The sequence below is a fragment of the Anopheles coustani genome, chromosome 2 (genome assembly GCF_943734705.1).
Source record: "Anopheles coustani chromosome 2, idAnoCousDA_361_x.2, whole genome shotgun sequence".
Taxonomy (NCBI): Eukaryota; Metazoa; Arthropoda; class Insecta; order Diptera; family Culicidae; genus Anopheles; species Anopheles coustani.
Window position 1 is genome coordinate 6,461,565 of NC_071289.1, and position 22,892 is coordinate 6,484,456.

General features: G+C 44.4%; 1 protein-coding gene across 1 annotated transcript in view; it reads right to left on the bottom strand.

The window, feature by feature from the left end:
- Positions 1–3,564: 3,564 nt before the first annotated feature.
- Positions 3,565–22,892, bottom strand: part of LOC131266133 (protein vestigial) — a 37,401-nt gene continuing 18,073 nt past the window's right edge. The window contains exons 6-9 of the mRNA XM_058268500.1: positions 10,086–10,174; positions 9,810–9,991; positions 9,580–9,659; positions 3,565–3,733 (exon numbers count right to left, since the gene is read on the bottom strand). Of these exons, the coding sequence (XP_058124483.1) occupies positions 3,684–3,733; positions 9,580–9,659; positions 9,810–9,991; positions 10,086–10,174 (401 nt within the window). The 3' untranslated portion in view covers positions 3,565–3,683. The remainder of the gene's footprint in view (positions 3,734–9,579; positions 9,660–9,809; positions 9,992–10,085; positions 10,175–22,892) is intronic.

A 22,892-nucleotide genomic window follows, 5' to 3' on the forward strand; every position in this document is an offset into this window, starting at 1 on the left:
CAAGAAAGGGTCAAAAAGTGAGTTAGAGATATGGCTGGAATTTGTCATTTTCATTAATCGAACAGATACGTTTGCATGGGAAGTATTTTGTTTGCTTTTTTTCTTACAATATTTGAGCTTACTTATCCCATTTTAAACTGCCTAGGATGTAGTAGTTGAATCGAAGATAATAATGTCTTGTTCAAATCAGTACTAGCAGACGGATTATAGTTTGCCTCTAGGATAAATCGCGGAAGATTTCACATTGTACTTTAACACGATTATAAAACTAAATAAACATCTTAATACTTTTCCGTGAACCAGTAACATAAGGTTTCGATTCTAGTAATGAAAAATATAATACATCTTCATGCGGTAGTTGGGTTATATCCTGCACAAAAACTGCATTCCATGTACGGCTCAGAGAGAGATCATCATATCATGAAACCGTGGGAAATTATGATTCTTGGAATTCATACAAGCGAACCGCCGTCCTCTTACAGAAACTGATAATTACTCTTTAATGCTTGAATAGCGTTATTTGAATCGCAGTATATAATCCATTTAAAGCTGTTACCATCGAGATTTGCAAACGGGTCTAGATGCAGATAAAAGCAGATGTGTAGAACACGAGTTATGCATACTCCAGCCTTTAAAAAAATGTATTCCACAAGAATGTGACAAACTGCAAGACAGGAACGCAATGTGCACACAAAAAATTGAAATTAGTGAACCCTTTTGTCACTTACAAGCTGTGCTCGATTGCAGCCGAACTTGAAGAGTTGTTGTTCATTATAAATCTATTAACGCATAAAAAAAATCAAGCTGGGAATTTGAATGATAAATGGCCTCCACGGGCCAACATTGCTCGAGTTCACACGTGTTTGTCACCGAAGATAATGGAGCCGAGCCAAAGACGATGTCCAAAGCAGTAAATACAGTATGGTGAAGTGACAAGCTCTTTCGATCCCCAAGGAAGGTTGTGTCTGATAAACGGTAACACCAAAACACTTTCCAGACATGCAACGTTTAGGTATGCGGAAAATGTTCATCACATTGATATACAAACATCTTTCCATTCACACCAAATTATGCTGTTTGCTTCATTTGCTTTTTTGTGGTTTATGTAGCTATGCAAATAGTTACTTGCTGCGAGGTTATGGTACTCCTGTTTTTCTTCAGGATCTCATCTTCACCTCATGTTCTAACCTCATGTTTCCGGGATCTTCGGCTTTGAGTTTGCGTCCTTTTCCGTTGCTGTCGATCCGATCGAGGCTTCCTACTTCCTGGTGCAAATGATTTGGAAAACACGATCCTATACATCCCGTTTTGTCTTCCTCCTCCTCATGCCACTTAGCAGAAACACTCTCGAGCACATAATTAACATGTTTGGGGCAATAAATCAGTTTTTCTGACGTCTGACAACGCATTACACTTTATCAATTATACATATATTAATTTATATGGGAACGTGTTGTTTCCCGAGACGCTGCATCCTGATCGCATTGCGGTTTCCTTCTGTAGTTGCTGGTTTGCTTCCTGCCTTTGCCTTCGGTCATATGTTTTTGTCATGGTTAATTTTTTAGGATCGATGCTCGAAGCTATAAGGTCGCTAGACACATATTGAAAAGAACTGTAAAATCCTTATGTGAGATGGGATGATCTTCTTATACCTCTTTGGGATCGTCCCATAAACGACGGAGGATGATTAATGAGCGGATGAAAGGTCGGTAAGGCTGTATCGAATGTGAAAGATTGTCGCATCCATGAGCGCATTTTAATTGGTACCGTTGGCTTCTTAAAGAAATAGAAGAAAATCACATTAGCTGAAGGAACCGTAAGAAGATGGGAACTGGCCGGAAAGAAATCAGACAGGAAGTCGAGCTAAGGAAAACAGCGACAAATAAACACGAGCGCACCAGTACAGTAATGGAGTCTGTTTATGCAGACAACAAAATTTGATTTTCTTTCCAAGCTCTCTTTACGATTAAAACTGATAAACCTAGTAAGAAAAACAACTCAGTTTCTTAAGATTTTCGAATATAATTCTTCCGTTTATTTTGCATTCGCTTAAATTTGCACATTTGGGTGTGTAATAATTGTGTGTATATATATTTGTGTGAGTTTACTTTCTTTTAAATGTGTTTACATGCCTGTTGTTTTAGTTACTCATTTTCATTTTCGTCTCGGGAAAGCGAGTGTAGTCTACAGTACTTTATCATTTCTGTTGCTTTTATTTTCTGTTCTCGCTGGGCGCTTGACGGGTTTTAGCGGAAACTGAAGGAAGTAGATCTCGATAAATTAAGCACTCCTGAAAGGCTTTCAGTTACACTATTCAAGGACTGTCGATATATTGTGTAGTTGTCTGTGGAAAGAGAATGGGTCACTCCATGAATGATGAAGAAGTATGATTGTTTAAATTCGAGATACAATTGCCAAGAATTAATATGCTGTAATTATCCATTGTTCATATACGATTTTGCATTGATTCGATAGGCAATGCCTGTTCATAATTAGTCCGTTTTCTATTGAATGTCGCCCAACTGTGCTTAAGAACTGGTTGTGACACCTTCGGGATATAAATGAAAAGTACCGGTTTAGTACATTGCTATGTACAAGAGCATGCTTGAGTTTTAGAAATAAATCAAACACTCATATCGACTTCGCTAAGTTATTCAGTAAAATTCTAGAATCCAGGAAAAACACAGAGTAGTAAAACAACTGTTTTAATGATCATGTCTTTAACAGAAGTAAATTACACATAAACACCTTTGCAGTACGAATCAAATGACTTGTTTTTCCTACCTAACTCTCGTGCAACCATGAGCAGCTAGAATTTCATTCAGTACCTCATGGCTGGACACTTTACCCTCCCAGTGTGACGAAGACAAAATTAAACGGTTTTGTGCAGAGTGTTGGTGTTTAAAACTAAAAACTGTGCACCAGTTCGTGCCATCGAAAGGCCGGCTGTTTTCTCCTCCCTCAGTGTCTTCTTACAGATTCTAATGATTCACTCCGTTCTATCAGCCTGTGTATATCGTCGTCACGGTCACGGTATAGCTCATTCGATTTTGATTATAAATTCCTCACTATTATTACACTAAGCTACATCCAATTTTTGTTATACACAGTGCACGGCCCAAAGGTTTGCAGCAACGCGACTATTTAGATCTTTTGTTTTGAACAGTTTTTCCAGCTCTTTGCAAACAAGAACGGGATCGTTTTTGTTTGTTTGTTTTGTTCAAAAAATGTCGTCGCGATTGCGTTCTACTCCGGGCAGTCATTAATCTTTAGTCTACTATACACAGAAGGGCGAGAGAAGCTTTTCTATCCGTCTTTTGTAGGAAAAGTGAGTTACAAAATCAGCGTTTGAGACTACACGGGTATTTCTCTCAGTCCACACCGTTTTTTTTATCATGTGTCGTATTTTTTCACTCTCTTTCACTAGTTTGTTTCCCAATGCAACTTTGCAATCGATTCAGAGTAAAGTTGTTCATAACACGTGTCTTTTTTGTTTTGTACCGAAAACACTAAATTTCCTTAAGATTTAAAAGTGCATCTTTGTATGTTTCTTTTCCATTTTCTTTATGTCTTGTTTTTTTTTAATCTTTATTCACTGGTTCGCAAAACTAACGCTTCATAAGCTCCACCATTTGACGACAACACTGTTACTTTTGTTGCTTACAAGTATGCACTTTGGCGATCTAGAACCAGTACAGATCCTTTGACGAGTCTTGTACCTGCGCTTCTAGGCCTGCAATGGAAAAGAAAAAAGAAAGATATTTAGTTTGTGGTTAGGATAAGTAGTTGTAAATATTTCAAACCGATTTGTTAGGAATTTTTAGTTAGCCGAATATATTTAATAATAAGATATAGCACCACAGGATTTAGATGTATTTCATCTCTTTATAATTAGTTAATTATATCTCAAACGTCTTCTTAGCACCACATTGTCCCTTTGAATCGTTTTCCTTCGCTTAATTTGTTGTAGCAATGACAATTTTGCTGTTTACATCCCCCACAGCACCCTATCTGCTACTTTAATGCTACCATCCATGTTTATGCTTCACAAAACACACCGCACATTTATGCACAACAACACAGTAGGCCAACAGAAAGGCGTAAAGGGCGTGTCTTTCCCATGCACACACCGAAAGGTGGCCAACGCCAACCGTGGTTTCCAATTGGTCGGCCAGCCGTAAATTATTTATTTCTTCCCTTCCCTTGCCATCACACGTTTCTTTTTTGTTCGTGCTTCGTCGGTTTGGCTTTTCCACCGCCGGTTTCAATTGCGCCGACTGACCGCACGGGAACGGGAAAACGCCGCAGCTAAAACGGGGCGCAAAGAGTCATAAAACAGAACACCCCGCGCTCCGACCAGGGGGGTTGCCAACAAAGCAACTACCCCGCCGGCACTGGAGAAAAGAAGTCCTGCTAACGGCTGGTTCATGGCGTAAGCATTGGGATACCCTTTGCTGACTTCCGATTCTTTGAGGCAAGGACTTTTATTTTGCGCTAAGAAAAGTTCGCTGGGGTTAGGGATGTTTTATGTAATTGTTGAAGGAGTGTTTTATTTTCCCTCTCGAGTTTTGGTATGTGTCTTGTGTGTAGTAAATGTACCATTTACTAAATTAATTACCTCGCGTGACCACGGCGCACACGAATCCCGTTTGACACCGACAAACCCCCCGGGTGGGGGTAGCCAATATGTAAGTAGGCAGACCCCCAATAAGGGTGTCGTTTGCCGGTGCTAATGCTTTGGAGGGAGCGGAAAAATCAAACGAAAGAAAAAAAGAAAAACACACACCCCACCTAAGGCCGCACTGCAGACAAATGAATAATGACTGCAATTTCGGGGCCCAATAAGGCTAACGAATTCGGACGAATGAATTACATAATTCTTTTCTTCTTCCTCAAGACCAACCAACGAAACGAGGAAAGTGGCGTACATTGTGTTGAACCATTGGCGGCGGGGCACTCCGTTAAAGAAATGCAAGAATTTTCCCAATTTTCGTTTGATGACGGACAGCGAAATTACGATGATGGGCTATGGAAATGGGACCGCTACGCTAGGCGGTATGCTTCAAAGGCCACCGCACCACCGGAAGGTTCGTACGGTTTTCCTTTTTATCTCACAAAATGCAAACTTGCTCGCCTTGCGTTGAAATAAACGACCAGCAGAGGAGAGGGACGGGTAGCATAAACGATCATTTAATCTGATGTGAGGCAAACCAATTAACAGGACGGGAAAAAATGTCCGGAAAATTATTCATTTTCTCAACCATCCTTACCAAGTGGCCGCAGTTGCTCTAGCGTGCGGAGATTAATTGCACTAATATTACTATTAATTTTTTCCAACCCTCTATAAACGTTGTCCTAAATTTTTCGATCATTTGCTTCGGTCTGGAATTGAATGTTGTGCCGATTTACATTTTCCCTGGTGGCCACATCGCAAGCTACGCTTGCTTGAGTGAAAAATTTCCACGAAAAACTAGAAAAAAGAATAACGAGCTGTAGCTTTTTAATTGAAAATAATATGAAGGCAAATTTCCACACCACCATTCTCCGCGTCAAAATCAGCTTTCACTTCCAAGCCCCTACGAGCTGAATGAACATTCTTTTGGAGGAGGGAAAAGTGGGAAAATTATTAAATATTTTCCCTGCATTACTTTCCATCACACAAGCGAGCCCGACAGCACCGTTGGAGGAGGTCGTAATAAAAGTGGAAAATCGCTTATAATGACATAGAAAAATATGCACCTCGTAGGGATTTTGCGCCAGATAAGAATTTAAACCTCTCATACATTGGTTAGTAATTAAATCGGTGTCAATGCATCTTCACAGCTTCGAAATATTTCGATAAACAACAGCCAGAAGCATGGACGCACAAGTGAAGTGAAAAGAAACGGCTCCATTGCCAAGAAATGGAACAAATAACTCATCCCCCGACCCTAAGAAGGGAACCCGGAACGATGAATCACTTCACGACAAAACAGGATGTCCTTTCGTGCAATGAATCTTCCCGAACGTGAAGATGTAAGTCAACCGGGTAGAAAGTGGAGAGGGTTGTATAATTCAACGATGTGTGAATGGCTTACAAATCATCCCAGAAACACTAAGAGCACCCCAGCAAGGATGGCTGAACTACGCATGCAAGACCTTTTCCGGCCGCCATTGCCAACCGCACGATCGTCCGGACGACGATGGCCAATGGTCGAAACGGGGCTGGAAGGTGGGGAGATTTGTACGAAGCTAGTGTGGTCCTTTTTCACGAACAGCAAAATAGGTCCGATGCGAATCCTTTCCAAAAGGACGACGGTTTCCTAGAGTACAACCACTCCGGTCGTGCGCCCTTGTACATCCCTCGGTGACCCTTTTTCTCGGTCCCCAACGCAACAACAATATCCGGACGACTGCCTACTTCAAAACGGAGGGAGCCAACCCCGAGGCGCAAAGAAAGTGGAGAGGAAGTTTTCTTTCATGTGTCACATAAATTTTCCCCCTACTTTCCGTTTGCTCCAGGCCTTTGCGTGTCGCTTCTCGAGGCTACGACGAGGGAAACTCGTCCGGCTGAGCCGGGCTACGCTTTCCCAGCAGATCTGCTCGGTGCTAAAGCCGACGATATTAGTTTTCCCGGGCTAACCCCCCTTCTTAGGGGAAGGGAGGTTTTGGAGAACGCCACGGGAACATATCGTGCCCGTAAGCCGTCCGGAAGAAACTTCCGGGCCCGCTTTTACTTTGCATTGGGTCAAAGTTTATTCATGACAAGAAGGAAAATGCAATTATTTATTCCCTCCCACCCGGGAGGCCGCCCCACACGGTCGGATTTCCACAGCCAGTTTCTCGGGCAGCCTAGAAGCCTTCTCCGGAGCAGCCGAAGCCAAGCTCGCAAGGACCAACTTTAGATCAAACGGCCAGTTGCATTGTATCGCTCGCTTTCATTTGATGTCACTGGAAAGATAGGGGCCTTTGTGCATGTATGTATGTGCTCCACGCTACGCGGATACTCGGTGCTGCTTCCGGCCGGGATCTAGTGCTTCTCAGGACGAACTTTGTCACCTGTCCCCCTGTGCTGTCAACGCTTCAACAACTTTCACACCCAACATCGCACATGTCGGTGCGCATACATTTTGTGGATACAGGGCCTCACACGTCCAACGTGAGCGCAAGTTTCGAGATTGTTGATTTTAATATAGGAGTTTTGCATATTTCTATCTCTTATTAAACCTGTTAGGCATTTACATCTCCGCTCGGTTGATATTGGTCGTAAGTGTAAAGGCATGAAAAGTGGAGGAATTTAAATGAAATTTATGCTCTCCTTTGTTAATACTTGTGTGTAAAACAAAGGAATATAAATGCATCCAATGATGAATGTTGTAATAAAAACAATAAACCATAAAACCATATTTGCCCAGCGTTTTTAAGTCCAACAATAAATGAAATGAAAAAGTACCATCATGGCGTGATATTACAAATTCCTTTGATCACGACCGATTCCACCTCGACTGTAACTCATCTTCAATTGACCTTTCCGACGAACAACGATCGCTTTTTGCTTTTATTCCGGGCTACTTTGTTGTAGCTCGAGCACAATTTGACAGTTTAGTATTCTACCAGCTGTCATCGCGAGATTAGCCGCCACTTCATCTTCATCGAGCATCCAGCGACCGGGGGCCGCTGTCATGGATGCTGCAACAACACACGATCCTAACACGATGGACGCATGCCATCCATCATAATGACGGGATCCACAATCCGTGGTTTCTTTGCCGGTCAAAGTCAAAGTCAACGCCGCCGAAAAAATGCCCGAAGAGGGAGAGAACTAAAAACACCAGTACCGAACCTCCTCCTTTCGTCTGCCGCTGGAGGGGAAGGCTTTTCTAATCGCTGAGAAACGATCAAAAGCGTTTATGATAATTTATGAAGGAAGGACTGGAGGACGCCTGATGAGTGTATGCGTGTACCTTCTGCTCGACATCGCGATGTTGACGTTACAATCCTGTTCCGTTTGTTGTTTTTGACTCGCCGTGCTCGTGTTTATTATTTCATCGATCGATTAGCTTTCGTAGATCGTTATGGATGCCCTCGGTCGGTGACGGAAACGGCAAAGCAAATGCATTCCAGAGCTCAATTTCGCCCGCCACCATTTCGATGCGGTCGATCAGCAGGCCGCAGTTCGGTCTCTCACACACTCTCATATGCCTGCCGAAAAGAGCCTCAAGAAAGCCAGAAACAAACAAAAAAAAGCCAAACCAAACCACCGCCAAAACCAGTAGCGTCGATGCCGTCGCGAAAATCTGTCGCGATCGACAGACGACGAAGACGCGGACGGACCGGTGACATTCCTTCGATCGGGCGCGGTTCCACCCCGCCGTTCTGCGCACTTTTCGGTGCACCGGGTTTTCCATTACCGGATGAAAAAAAAGGACGCACGAAACCAACCGCGCTTCCTCCACTTTCAACCATCCGAAATGGGCTCCCCTTCCGTCATCTCCCCTCCCGTGTGGCTAGTTGTTTGAAGTTATTTTGGTTTTTTCGATCGTTTTTAGCACTGTGCCTCGGTTTGCTTATTTCAAATCGCATTCCGCACATTCCGCTGCCAGATTCGGCACCATATATTGAGCTACTGTGTATGTTTTGTCCGTCCGCCCAAGGGGAATTGTGTGTATGTGCGTGTGTCCGAGTGGTAAACGGTTGCTGACGATTTTTAACAGTTTTCCCTGGTTGCGCTTCAGCCAAAAACCGCCGCCCGAGCGCGATCGTGATGACTGATCAAGTGTATCAGCATTAGAATTCCGATGAATCAATTCGATGTTTCCCGACACGTTACGGTAAAACATTGTGGCAACAAATATGATCAGTCATCTCTAGAGTCTAAAACGTTGGTCGTTATATAGCAATGGAAAACAAAACAGAAAGACAAGAGAGCCGATAATATTTCAACATCAAACATCATCTTCAAGACACTGACGTAAGTTTAAGATAAGATTGATCAATATCGGGCATTAAAAATAAAGGATGGAAAGAATATTCGATGATAATCAAATTGTTTTTCAGCTTTATTTTTTCTCTTTAAAGAGAACAATTGTATACGACCTTAATCAACTATAACATTATTTTAAAATGTTACTTCACCAGTGTCGCAAGCAACTAAAGTCCACGTACGATGTTTATTCGTCCAAAAGAACAAAGCACGAATTGCCGTCGGAATGTTCCGACGAGGGAACAGGGACTTACAACGTCGGACCAGCGGTGGACGGAAAAAGCGTCCAAGAAGAAATGCCAAACGCCGTTGGAAAAAAAAGAGCGACGGCAAGCCCATGAAACATCGAATCAGCATCTTGGTGGAAATTAACCGACGGAACGTGCCTCAAGATCTAGGAAAGGATAGAGTGCAAGCGTCGGCGAAGCAAACGGAGTAACGAACGAAATCCACCAGAACTTGTAACATACCGCCAGCCTACTAGATCCGTATCGGTGGTAATCTCGGATAGTTTGGTATTTTCCACGGAGCGGCGTGGTTTAAAGCGAGCCTTTTGCAGCGGAGGATAGGTTAAGAATGGGAAGTAGTTCGAAAGAGGGGGAGCAGCTCCAACTCACCTGCCATCGTTGGATAGCTCGTGTACGCGGCGGCACTTTCTAACGCCGCCGCATGTGCCGTCTGTTGGTCGTGGTGTAACCTGTTTGAGACAAAAGAAACCATTCCAATGTTAGGATCCTTCAATAAAACCAACCTAACCTACAAATAATATTTTCAAATTGTCCTCTAACGACTAGTCAATTCGTATTCCTTTTCCGTGTAATTAAAACCGCCAGTTCAGACCCCTTACCTGTGTGACGTGTGTCCGTACTGTTGGGGTAACCTCAGTAAGCTGCCATATTGGGCCATATTGTGGTGGTACGCGTGGGCGTGGGCGGCGTGTGCGTGGGCCGCGTGTGCGTACGAACCGTAGTGTGCCGCGTGCCACGGATCCGCCGAGTACCCGGTGTCGGTGGTGTAGAGGTCGGGAACCTGCGGTGGGGAAAGAATTTTCCATGTAGGAAAAACGTATGATATAGTATTCACCGCCGTTTCGCAAGGATTTTGCGGGGGAGGAGATTCTTACCTGATGGTGCGCGGGTGCGGGGGCCGGTGGAACGTAATTACTGTTCCAAAACGAGGGAGGAAAGTTTCTACTGGCCATCGATAGGGTTCCTGTTGAGACAGAAGTGGAAAACAGGTTGAAAAAGATGTCACAAAGAACGAAACGACTTTGGATAATTCAAATAAAGCGAAATAAGTTGTAAGGCACCATATAATTCAAGAAAAATTGTTTTCATCAACATAAATACAATGTACCATCTTTTCCCATGTTTGATTTTCATTCTGTACTCTTCGTTTTTTCTTGCAAAATTTCGAGGCAAACTCATAATCGTAATTGCAGCAAAATCGTCCTTACGAAACATCTTTTCGGGAAAACTTCCCCACTTTCGGCTGCCTTTCCCTTCCCGTGGGCTACGAGAAACCCGTTTAACAACTTCACATCCGGAACGGACGAATCGCTGGCCACCAAAACAATTCTTCGAAGACAAAAAGAAACACCCTCATCCAAAGCATTGCCGTTTTGCCGAACGATTTTTAGGAGCGAAAATTGTTGGAAAAATCTAATTAAACAAGCATCGACATTCCACTTTCCGATAATTTCCTCCTCGCCGAGGGCCTGAACTGTTTGATGATGCACTGGAGGGGAAGGGTGTCCTGGAGGAAGAGACGCCCGCATTTGTGCCCGAAATTCCTCGCTTTGCCAGCGGCTACCTCGCGGCTTCGCTGCGCGCAGGTGGAAAGCAAAAAGCGAGCCACGAGGCGAAATGGAAAGCATGGCTGGAGATCCACCCGCCGGAGGAGTCGAAGGGGGGTGGATGGGGAGGTGAAAATCACGCGAAAATTCCTCCCGGCCTGCGCCGCGGGATTTGTCGAGTTCGGGCCGGTTTTGGGCCGGGGAACATAAAGGGCCCGAGCGGGGGGAGCCTTCGGAGGAGGAACGGGCACGAATGCCGACGGTCGAGGTCGTTCAAAGCGGACCCGCGGGGCATGGTTTCGCACTGAACGGGTGGCTTTCATCCCTTCCGACAGCAAATGACCGGTTCGCGGGGGGGTTTGAGGTTCGCTTTCCGCCCCGTCCCACCGTTCACCGGTTTGGGCTCCTGATGGCCGAATCTCTCGCGCCGAAACGATCGCTCAGCAATTGAGTTTTTACTTCACCGGTCCTCGCGGGCCAAGGAATGCCAACCGGCAAACCTCTCTTCGGCAGCGATCCTGGGAAGAGGATCACTCGAAGGCGATGGAGCAACAAGACGCGATCGATGGTGCGATCGTTCGAACAAAGTGCGAATGGCTGGAGTTAAAATGGCATCCGTCACGGCCTGAGGATCAGATGCCGAGCTGACCGAGGCCGACGGAAAGAGTTTCAAGATTGTAAAGCTGAAGAAAAACAGCCGATCTTGGCCTTTAAGGCAAGCCGTTAAAAAACCAGATGATAAGGAACAATGATTTTTCGAAAAGAACCGGACTTTATCTAAGATGTTTCAAAAGAATTTAAAATTGTGCGAAGCTAAAATAATTTGAAACTATTGACATACCCATGATAATTATAGTAAACATTATCTTTTTTGTTGTTTGATCGTGAGGTATTTTCACTTGAAAGAAATCTTCCTAGTTTACCTTTTAATTTGTTAGTTTGTCATAAACATCGTTTTCCCTGTAGGGTTGTGAAGTTCGTTATGTTTCCTTCTATTTGTTGTGGGAATTTATTTATCAGATAAATAAATCATCACCAATCAAATAACACACTTTATTTGTAACTATCTGTAACAAATAGTTTAAAGGTTAGCTTATGGAAAAAGTCTTTCAAACCGGAAAACGTTAAAGCAAAACAAACCAAAAAACCCTGTTCCGTACATCATTGATTGACATTGATAATTTCAGGAACAAAGTGTTAATAATAACTCCTGTCGTGTCATTGAATACAACGAGACTTAATTTGTGTTCCACTCTAAAACTTAATACAAACAATTGCAGAGTATTTTGCTTTTTAATTTACTCATCAACGCCGACGTGCAAGCGCGATGGCATCCCGGCATATGCCACTTTCCACAAAAACAAAAACGAAAACCTGCATCCTTATCATCATCAGCATCATCGTCATCATCTTCATCAGCGGTAAATCAATCTGTGGTACGCAAAATAATTTACGTACATTCATTCGAGTGCGTTAGCGCATAGCAACAACGGCCGTTGAAATAACATTTCAACTACTTCTTCGCCCAACCCAGCCCAGCCGGTTTGACAATAATTGAAATTTCAACAAACGCAAACCTCGGCCTCGGACTCTGGTCTGGCGTGGGGTCCCTGTGGGGGGTGGGTCTGAGGTTTTGCCGAATTTTTACACGTTGCTCCCCGAATTCTGCTTCGACCACCCCACAGCCGGCGGATGGCCACCCCACTCCCCCCGGACCCCCCACCCATTAGTGGGAGGAATTTCGGAATAGAACATGTCGGTTGTTGGGAAAACATTTATTTAAGAGCTTTTTTTTACGTTCTACGCATGATTGTGAAAAAATATTTTCCGCCTCGGTTTCGGATCCACTGAACGACAAATTTATCTACTTGAACGACATCAGGAATGGCGGCGGGACTAATGGGGGTCGATTTGACCGCCTTGATTGCCTTGAGCCTGCGTCCTTCAGGATGCTACTCTTGCCGGACAGGGCGGCCATTGTTTGGTTGCGTAAGTAGAAAAACATAAATTAAAGCCAAATGGAACGCTCGTAAACAAACACATTAAATAGTACGCAATGGCGTGTCGTGGCGGTTGCACAGTATTACAATTATCATTTGCTCGAACCATCGAGCCACGGTTTCTCGAAGCGAGCGACAAAACTGTCACGCACGAAGGATAACCGAATTTCTTCGGCTTGCAGGACTACCAAACACCCATTACTCCGTTTGGTAAATGGCGTGCGTTAGTGGGTGTCCCTCTTTCACTGTTCGAAGAGAAGAATGTCACACCGCCGACGCGGAAAATATTTTCCCGAATAGTTTACACGCATAATTTAAACATAGTACAAAGGGGAAAAAAAAGAATGCCCGTACTTTGTTTACAAAATGACTGCCCCGGAAGGTGGTTCACGGTGCCATCTAGCGGCGAACGTGGGCAACAACCGGCGACGGTGGTGCGCATGGTCCTTCAACCCCCTTTCTACCCGCTGGGGGAGGCGATTTTCCTCCACCCCCTCCCCCATTTCGCCCGTGATGGCGGGATGCGCCATCAAATGGCGGACAGAGTGGTGGTTTAACAGTCGCCAGATATTTCGACTATTTCATGCATTCGAACGGTGCAAATATTTTGAATAGCATTATCAACTGGGGCACGACCTGCACGCACGCACGCACGCGTAGCACGGTGGCTTCCCGGTGGCCGCAGCATGTGGCGTGATTCATACGCGTGATTGAACCCGAATCCACTATCAAATTGGATGGCAGAGTGGAAAAGAGGAAAAGAGCAAGAAAAAGGGTGATATTTATAAAATAGTTAAACTTCGCTGACCCGCAGCGCGATAGATCTTCCCTTTTGCCAAGGTTATCATTTGACGAATTTTCACGGCTCGTTTCAACTTGCAACTTGGATTCTCAACAAGGCGCTCTTATGGCCGATGGAAGATGATACCAAAAATGGATGGAAAATGGCAAAGAGCGGGTGACAATTTTTCCTCGAGCCAAATGCCAACTTTATGATAAAAACGTTCAGAAAAACTCGTCCACCGTCGCCGCGAGACGGAAGTTAAATTTAGCGTAACATGAGCATAATCACATGAATGTTTGTCGCGAAAGGCGCGATCCGTATACAACCACTGCGAACTGTTGCTGCATGTTTCGCCTACTACAGAAGATGTGTCGCCCCTGGCTTGCTTGGATGGTTTCGGGTGGTTTCGGGTGCGGTTCGTTGGTTGCCTGGCATTTTTCCGCCTGCACGAATGAAATTCATTTCATCTTTTATTTTTGCTAAAATTTTTGTTTTGCTACCAGTATTTTCATCTACAGTTTGTTGGCGGTTTTTGGTCTTCCTTTTGTGTTTATGTGTGTGTCTGCTGTTAAACAAAAACTCGGTTTATGTTTCTCTCTTCGAGCGAACGCGTTTTTCTGTTGACATTGGCAACCTCCCTGCCCGAATGCCTGCTCTATGTTAATGTTGACACCATACTTTGCTTCCACGAGAAGAATGTAGAACACAAACAAAATGCAGAAAAAAAAAAACCTAGACACAACCATCTCACCGTGATCGGGTAGTAGTTAACGTGCCTAGCGTTCGCGGATATCAGCAAAGCATGGCCCGAAAGCACATTTTTCCAACGGCATTGGTGGCATTCTTTCCGTGTGAGGAAATTATTTCGAGACCCCCGCATCCGAAAATGGTGGAAAGCGAAGCGTACTATTTGGTATTTTGGGGGTGGGGCCTAGGAACCATCGGCACTAATTTACAGATCTTTAGAACACATACATACACACACAGACACATTTATAAAAGACGACACATGAATTGATGGGATTACAACGTTATAATTTATATCGGATTTTACATTCGGCGGAAAGGAAAAGCATTGAGACACAGCTCTCCGCCAGTCAGTTATTTGTTTTGCATATTTACGCATTGCAAAGGTTCGGCAAATATGTCCCGCCACGAAACATTGTTCGCATTTCTCGGTGACTCGAATGAATTTCGGTGGCAAATCTGCTCGGGAAAGCGATGGATTCTCGCAACGGTTCCGTGCGAACGAAACCATTTCGATCTGTGAAATGTTCGCAAGACAGCCGCCGGTGCCGTTCTTCGTAAAGAATGGTCGTAATTGATACCGCCAACCCCGGTCACAAATCATTAACACCGCGCGGGGTCAAGGGGCCCAAACCTTTGGCGCACCAGCTGTCATAACGCTGTCACACTTTGGAGTGATATCAGCGGAAACAAATCGAGCGACCGAAAGGGGTCCGGAAAAAAACGAAACGACAACGGGTTAATTTGTTCCCTCTGACAGCGCGACAAATGTCACCCGACAGACACGGCGTCTTGATGGCTTCTTTTGTCGATGACACCTTCAAGGGTTCACCCCTCTTTTCGCCTTGGCTGGATGGCCTTCGCGGAAGACTCGGAGCTCCACGTGACACACTGAGGCTCGTCAAGGAAACTCAAGAGGAATCCCGTATCCAAACGCTACTCGTATGTCGTTCGTCCTACCCAGCTCGAAACGGGGCACGTCAGATCGGCGTCAGGTGCGGCTTATTATGTTAATTAATATTTTAATTACCACAATTTGACGCTAACGCCAACGAGGTTGGCAAACGACGAGCGTGCTAAATGCAGCTACACTTTAATTAAACACGATTATGATGACATTAATGAGTGTCGGCTGCAGGATTTGAAGTAGGTGTAAAAATTGTCTAACCAAGGAATGGCAAGAGCAGAAAAATATTCCACTGATCTTACCGCAACATCAGATCTCCCAAGAAAAGAAAGGCAAAGTGGGACTAAAATAGTTTGCAATTTTCAATAGTAAATATGAATTTCCTTTTTTTTTCATCGGAACAAAACATTAAAATATTTTCCATTCTCGTACTTTACTTGTAATGAAATCTAAAATTACCATCAAGAAAAGTCGACCGTAAGTTTCTTCCTCTAATTGTTTCAAACCATCCATGAAACTTTTCTCTCTCTCATTGCAGCTGGAGTTTTCCATCTTCTGGATGGGGAACGTTCACCTTTGGTCGAGGATAAATCATCCGACAAGACACAACCACTTCTCTTTCCACTCGCAGGCGGGTCGACACTAAATTTCTTCCGCCACCCAAAAATCTCTGCCCTTTTTGGGGTCCGACCGAGCACGATGGTCTACCAGGACGAGACACTTCCTAAAACCCTCTTCCAGTGGGGAAGGACACAATGTGGGTAGTCGTAATAAATTATGCTCGCACGGTGTCGGCCCTCAGCCGGCTCCCCGTGGGAGTTCCGGGCGGCAGCGCACCAACGCCATCCAACACTGATGAAGCATGAGTTTAATAGTCCTCCACAATCAACGCACGGTTACGTTTCGCCACGGCGAACCCGTTCTTCGGCTGCCGCTGATATGTTCCATTACATCTTGAGGCGAATTGCTTGCCTTGGGTTGTAACCATCATTACCAGATCATCATGATGGCGTTGGTTTGTAGAGGTGGCGAGCAACACTCCCCACTTCTGAGCCACATAAACGAGTTAATGAAAATGCGTACAGAAATCATAAATTATCGCACGTTTGATGCCAGCGAGGCGCGGTCCTCTGCCAGCCAACCAAAACCGAAAAGTCAACTCAAGCGTCGAGGGACGCCCAACCGAGGAAGAGGGGTTCCGAAGGGGTTTCCCCTTTTTCCACCACGCGTTTTTCACTGTTTTCTTTTTCGTGTAAAATCCTTCCACGTGGCAAAGCGAGCTAGAAATGGAGGCGTCTGCTACTGTTCGGTGTAAAACATGCGTTAAATATCCGTGGAAATTAATTTGAAACCCAGTCCTGAAACCTTCTGCTCCGCCGGGGAAAACCGTGCTCAGCCATAAGAAGTCGAGGGCAAGCATAAATTGAATTTTGGGAGGAAAAAAACCAACAAAAAAACAAAAGATGGATGAAGAGATACGTATGTTTGTTTGTTGAAAGGGTTCAACATTAAAGAATGAAGCATTAAAAAATGAAACAGAAAAAGCGTCCCTATGAGGGAGGGAGGAACTAGAATTTCATTAGCGAAGGAAAAGTCAAGGAAGCGCGGATACGTGTAACGGGCGCGTAATGTGACGTAAAATGTACCGAATCGCGTTGTCATCGAAGTGGAAATAGAGAACCCTGTTCAATTTACTGCTTTTACCTTTTGTTAAGGGTACCAATAGGTTGGTCGTATGTGACTGGACACGTGTTTGATTTTATCCTGCATGAAAGATATTAAAATGGTTTGCTGATTGACGTCCTTTTTGTAGTAGTTTAATAAAAAAATTGAGCCTATCAATTGAGCGATGTAAGTTTATTAGCATGTTATAAGTTACATATGTATCGAAAGAATGATCAGTAACTTTGGCAGAAGTAATTCAGACAGAAAACATTAAAAACTTCAAACTATAAACATGTTCAAACTCTGTTATTGGTTCTGGATTTGTTATTTGTGATGTGACCAGATGATAATCGGGAAACTCCTATCGATATCGATAAACTTTGAACTACCGTAAAAAACATCGCTAAATATTTTCCTTTCTTCCAAACAGAAGAATTCTACAGAAGACTAAAATCCCAGGTTCGGAACAGGAAAGTTGTGAACAAATCGTGATCATTGTTTCCCATGGATTCGAACCTTGTGTGAACCAATTTCGAATCAAATCAAACCAATGCCAATAAAGGGAAAATTCCAAGCCAGGATGAAAACTAATGGAGAATGATTTTGCCAGCGTTACGAGCCGTCGGGAAACTACTGACCACCGCTTTCGGCATTAAAAACATTAAGGGGACACAACGATTGTTGTGAACGCGAAAGAAGGAACGAATAAAATCGATTTGAAGAAAAATAATCAAAACAAAATACACCAAACAATACTTCCAGATAACGACCTTCAAAGCGCAATCCGCGTTGACCAGCTTATTTTTACTTTGCCTTCGTCCTTTCGGAGATCCCCTTGGGCCACTAATGTAGCCCCTTCGAACACCTTCGTCTCGCAACAATCGGATTTGGGTTTGTTTTTGATACGCTTCCCAAACTCCAACATGGAGTGGACCGCAAAAGCAGAACATGCAAACATTTCACGATCGTCGTTTTCCGATCGCCGAAAAGGAATCGAAGATGACACACACACACTTCTTCGACAGTCCACACGGCAAAGTGTCCAAATGGAAACAAATTATTTCACAACCTTCAGCTTCAGAACCCCGGGGTGCTGCGAAAAGGAACGAAGGGCGAAAAGATCTTGATTGTGCGCACCTTCGATCGCGATTGATCGCGCGGTCCCGAGTGCACAACTAACGTGGCTAAACGGTATTAAAAACGGCTCAGCCATTTATTTATCCACCATATTCCGTTGAGTTCCTGGTGCTCGTCAGCAGGACCGTGGACCGATGTTGCAGCTCAATCCGGCGCGTTCCATGTTTTCAATCGCAGTTTCCCTTCGTAGTGGTGCTTTATCCGCGCGGTTGTATCTTTTTCGGAACACGCCGAATGCCGCAATGGAATGTCCACCACAACAAATACTGGGAACTCTGTTTGCCAAAGGACAAAGCCGCCGTCGCCGCCACCGCCGACGGTGAGTCAGGAGGAAAACGGTGGGAAAGTTTTTTTGTTCCTCCTCCTCGATCTGCTAAGAAACGTGTCCGCGGCACAATGAGAAAAGAAAAAGTAAAACATAACAATTTAACCCTCCCTCCAAGTGGTCAGTGCTTCTAATCCGATGCCCAATCTATCGATCGATCGACAAGAAGGAAACGGATTGGCTGATTCCATCAAACAGTTGGTTAGCTTGTCTACATATCGAATTAAATGAAAGCATGTTGATTCGAACATTAAGAAGCGTTCGTAAATATTGGCATTTGAAATACCGCCAGCCAACAAACACACATGAAAGAATTTGGGTGAGATTATGACGCAGCACCTTCGCATTAAATATTCAAGTAAACTCTTCCTCACACCAAATAAGAAACCTTTCGTTGGTCTCAAGAAAAATCGTCACAAAAATAGGAAACTAAACCATCGTTGCTAAAAAAAGGTTTCAGACGTCGTTTCAATTTATTTTGCCTATTTGTGTGCTTTCCAACACACTGATTGCCGTTGAAGAATGATTTATGTCGCACTTTCATCCCATTCTTATACACCTTAGCTAAAATTAAACCTCACATGACTACAAAAACACTGAGCAAAACAACAAACCTAGAAAACGCATCCTTCCATCGTCTGGTCTAGTTTTCAATGAAATTTTAATTAATGTTTCTCGTTGTCCTCTTGGGCAACAATGGGAAAGGAAAGTGTTTCTGAAAGAGCAACGGAAAACTGTGCACACATTCCAACGGGTACATCCAACCATACACATACAAAAGGGAGCATGAATTCTAGCGCTGTCCATGTCCGTGCCTCAATTAAACCAGGAGCTACAAAGAACTGTTCGGTAATTTGGGCAAAACACTGACTGATTTTCAACTGCTTTCCACAATTCGGCTACGATGGAAGAAAGCATGAACGAACCGCGGGGATCCACATGTTCAGGAAAATTATCTGTTCATCCAACCGGTCATGTTGCTTTTTTTTGTCCGCTTTCCTTTGTTTCTCCCATTTTCCGCCGGGTTAATCTTGAAGAAGTTAACCAGCGCCCGAGCCTCCCCGCACACCACCCGGAAAAATGATGGAGCTAACGTGCACGGTAAATGGAACCAACCAACCAACCCGGCCGATGCCGCCGCCTGATCGATATGGAATGCGAGTTATTTCGTTTCGAACGCGAATGAAGTCGGCGGAAGTCGGGGAGCGTTCTTTCGGAGCGGTTCTTAGAAGAGTTACTTAGAGTACCCCGGAGCCCAGCGCCGTGCACGTGGAACATTCCACCATCCTTTCTTTTTTTTGTTTTGTTTCGGGGAAGTTTTTCCTCCCCTCCCCTCCTTCGTGGTGGAAAATCGCTGAAATGTAGCCAGACAACGAACGAACTAGAATGGGAAAGGAAAACTCGTTCCTGCGTTGCCCGTGAGGACGGGAAGGATTTTCCTCACCGGACCGAAAGGGGTGGCAGTACAAGCAACAATGAAGCTTGTTTTCGTTGAGTTTTAATTTTGTTTCATTTTATGTTCACCGTCGTCGTCGTCGTCGTAATTAAAAGACTTACCGACAACACTGAAAACGGGACCGCCATCCTCCATTCCGGACGGGCCGGGTGGAGAAAAGAAACGCGACGGAAAATGTTTCGAGAAAATGCTTCAAAAATTGTGTGATGTTGTTGGAAAAACGGGGAGGTCGTTTCCCGCGCGTGTGCCCCCAAAAAGAACGCTCCCCCGAGGGATGGGCGCACCAGCGCTCATTTTCTTGACGCAGTACTTATTTTAGCGTAAAATTGGTAGCTAAGAAATTAAATTTATTATCTTCGATCAAAGAGCAAACGGCTAAATTAAGTTCGCTAGACATAATTTCACTACACGCCGCCCGATCTGGCCCGTTTTCCAAGCTCCGCGAAAAATTTTCCCCAACCTCTCTCTATGGCACAGTGAATTGCAGCAATGTAAAATTCGGGTTCGTAAAGGGTTGAAGTTGTTTATTTTTTACTTTGCCAACCGCAGAATTTACGATGCAATTTTGGGAGCATTTTTGCACCCCGGGCCCGCAAACCACAGCACAACCACGCTCAACTCGAATCGCAATTGAACTTTGAACGTGACAAAGAGCAATAGACAAGCGAAAACGAAGCGTCGAAGAAAATGTCATCACTTGCCGTCCGCAAACAACGCGCGAATGATGACGATCGGCACCGTTTGTGTCGTGATTTACATCGAAGTAATTATTGCAAATTTATCGAGCGATGAGCTCGAAAAAATCCCGTTTCCCGTCGCGTCGTGCGAGTTGTTTCCGTCGAGGTTGGAATTCATCGAATAGTTCACGGTCCGCCATGTTTTTGTCCCTTCTCGTTTCGTTCTCGCTTGATTCAGCTGGCGAGCTTCTCATCGTAAATTCATTCATCGCGAGAAAATTCGCCGAATTTCGTTCCACGTCGGGGTTGAAACATTTCTTGCATCGTTTCAATAATTTAAACGGTAAGAACGAACAATAAATAAAATAGCTTCGGCGAAGTTTTGGGGAATCGAACGGGCGACGCACAACTCAAGCGGCACATTTCAAAAGATAAATGGTCGAATAGAACGGTCAAAGGTCACAAGCGAAAGAGACAATGTTGCTTAAGGTTCATTGAATGTTCACGCAAACATTGTTAGTTCGACAAACTTGTTGAATGAAATCTTGCAATCAGAAAACTTCCAACTCGATCTTCGATTGAAACAATTGAGCCATAACGCGAGGACGCAGATATCGATCAATTAAGTTTAGCAAATCAAAACAAACGTGAATTCCACTTGCACGCGAACGTGTGAAGACTTTTCGGGCTTATGACAAGACGGTGGTCACGGCGCAAAAGAACATTAAATTATAAATACCCCCGCCCGAAGACAAACGCATTCCGTTCGGCCGTCCAGACAACAGAAATCAACACCGCAGACGGCAGATGCGGCCTTTCGTTGACTCAGCGCCAGATCTGCGTTTGATTTCGTCGTGTGTTTTCTTTTTTTGTTTTGCCACACACTGAGACTAAATTCCTTCAACTCTTTTATACTTTACCCCCTTTGAGCCGCTTTCTCCAAACCCTCCCCGTGAGTAAATCGTCTACTCACGCTCCTTCGCGTATTCAGTGTTTTCTTTAGCGACAACTTTTCCACTCGACCCCCCTGGGGGAGGAGGGCGGGCGGTTGTGGTGGATGTGTTTTAAAAACGTAGCTCCTCTGTGTGAGAGTTTTGTTTCAGTGAATTTTTTGACGAATCACGATTCTCCGATCCCGCGTCCTGCAGGGCGACATTCCAACGCATATTAGACGTCGGGGACGCTGGGAAATGGGAGCGAAAAGGGAAAACAAAGGAGCAAGGGGTAGCCGATGGCGCAATCCCGGATGGATTCACCTTCACGAGGCAAGGCAATGAATTAATTATCTCATAACGAACTCGTTCGGGCAAACGAAACAATTCTTATTCTGTGCGGCGATGTGGTGCAACTTTTTCGGTTTTACGAAAACCCCAAAGACACCACGGGAAATTCGTTTCCCGTCGGTTTGGGATTGAGTTTACCACTGGTACTTCCGCCGGACGAAAAGAAACGTCTATTTTGCCAACCGTTTGTCCGAAGATACCCTTTTGAAGTTTGAAATCGTTTCGTTGAGTCACGATGAGTTTAACTTCTTCGCAAAGAAAGAGTCACTACACCAAGACTTTCGTATGTCAAGTTGAAAACCTGAATGCCTCCTTTTTTCCTCCCTAACAACCGTTCCAGACATCCTTTTTTTTGTGATGGAAAACTAACAAAAATAGGATGCTGTACAAATAATTATCATCGGTTTAATTTGCATCATTAGAGATAATTTACGATGGGCGATGAATTCGTAATAATTCACGCACTTTTTCCACCCTTTTGCTGTTCGGCGCAACCAGACCCATTTGATGCATGAGCTCCAACATTATCCGCAACGGCGGGGCGGCAACAAGACAACCCGAGAAAACGCCTTGGACATATGTTTTGATGCGTTTGATGCTCCCGGCTCGGCTGTCGCTATTCATCATGTGACCATTTAAACCGACCCGAGCTCCATCTTTACCTTTCTACCTTGGGGGACACACCAATCCATACACACACTCTTATATATACACGACCTGGCGTCGTCGTTGGGCGCGACACTTCACAAACGAGGCATTAATCATCTTAATTTAAATTTAAATGACGCCATTTAATCTCCCCTCGAGCGTTGAGCTCGGGAAAATCGTGGCACGGGGCGGTAGTGTGTGGGCTTTTCCCGTGCAAAAATATATGTAAATTGTGTTTTCCTCAAGCCGTTTCGTGGTGGAAAGGAAACAAAAACACAGTTTTGCATACAACCAACGGGTTATTAATTACTTTGCGCTGCCAACCCCTTTTTCGCCAGTGATTGACGAAACGCCGCCAAAAATTAAATATGTGGCGAAATTAAAATAGTTGCATAAATAATCACAAACTCCATAAGGATAACGAACACGGTAGAGAGAGAGCGAGAAAGAAAAGTATTAATTTTTATTAGCCTCCCCGGGGGTATGTGCCGCCTCATATTTTCCTA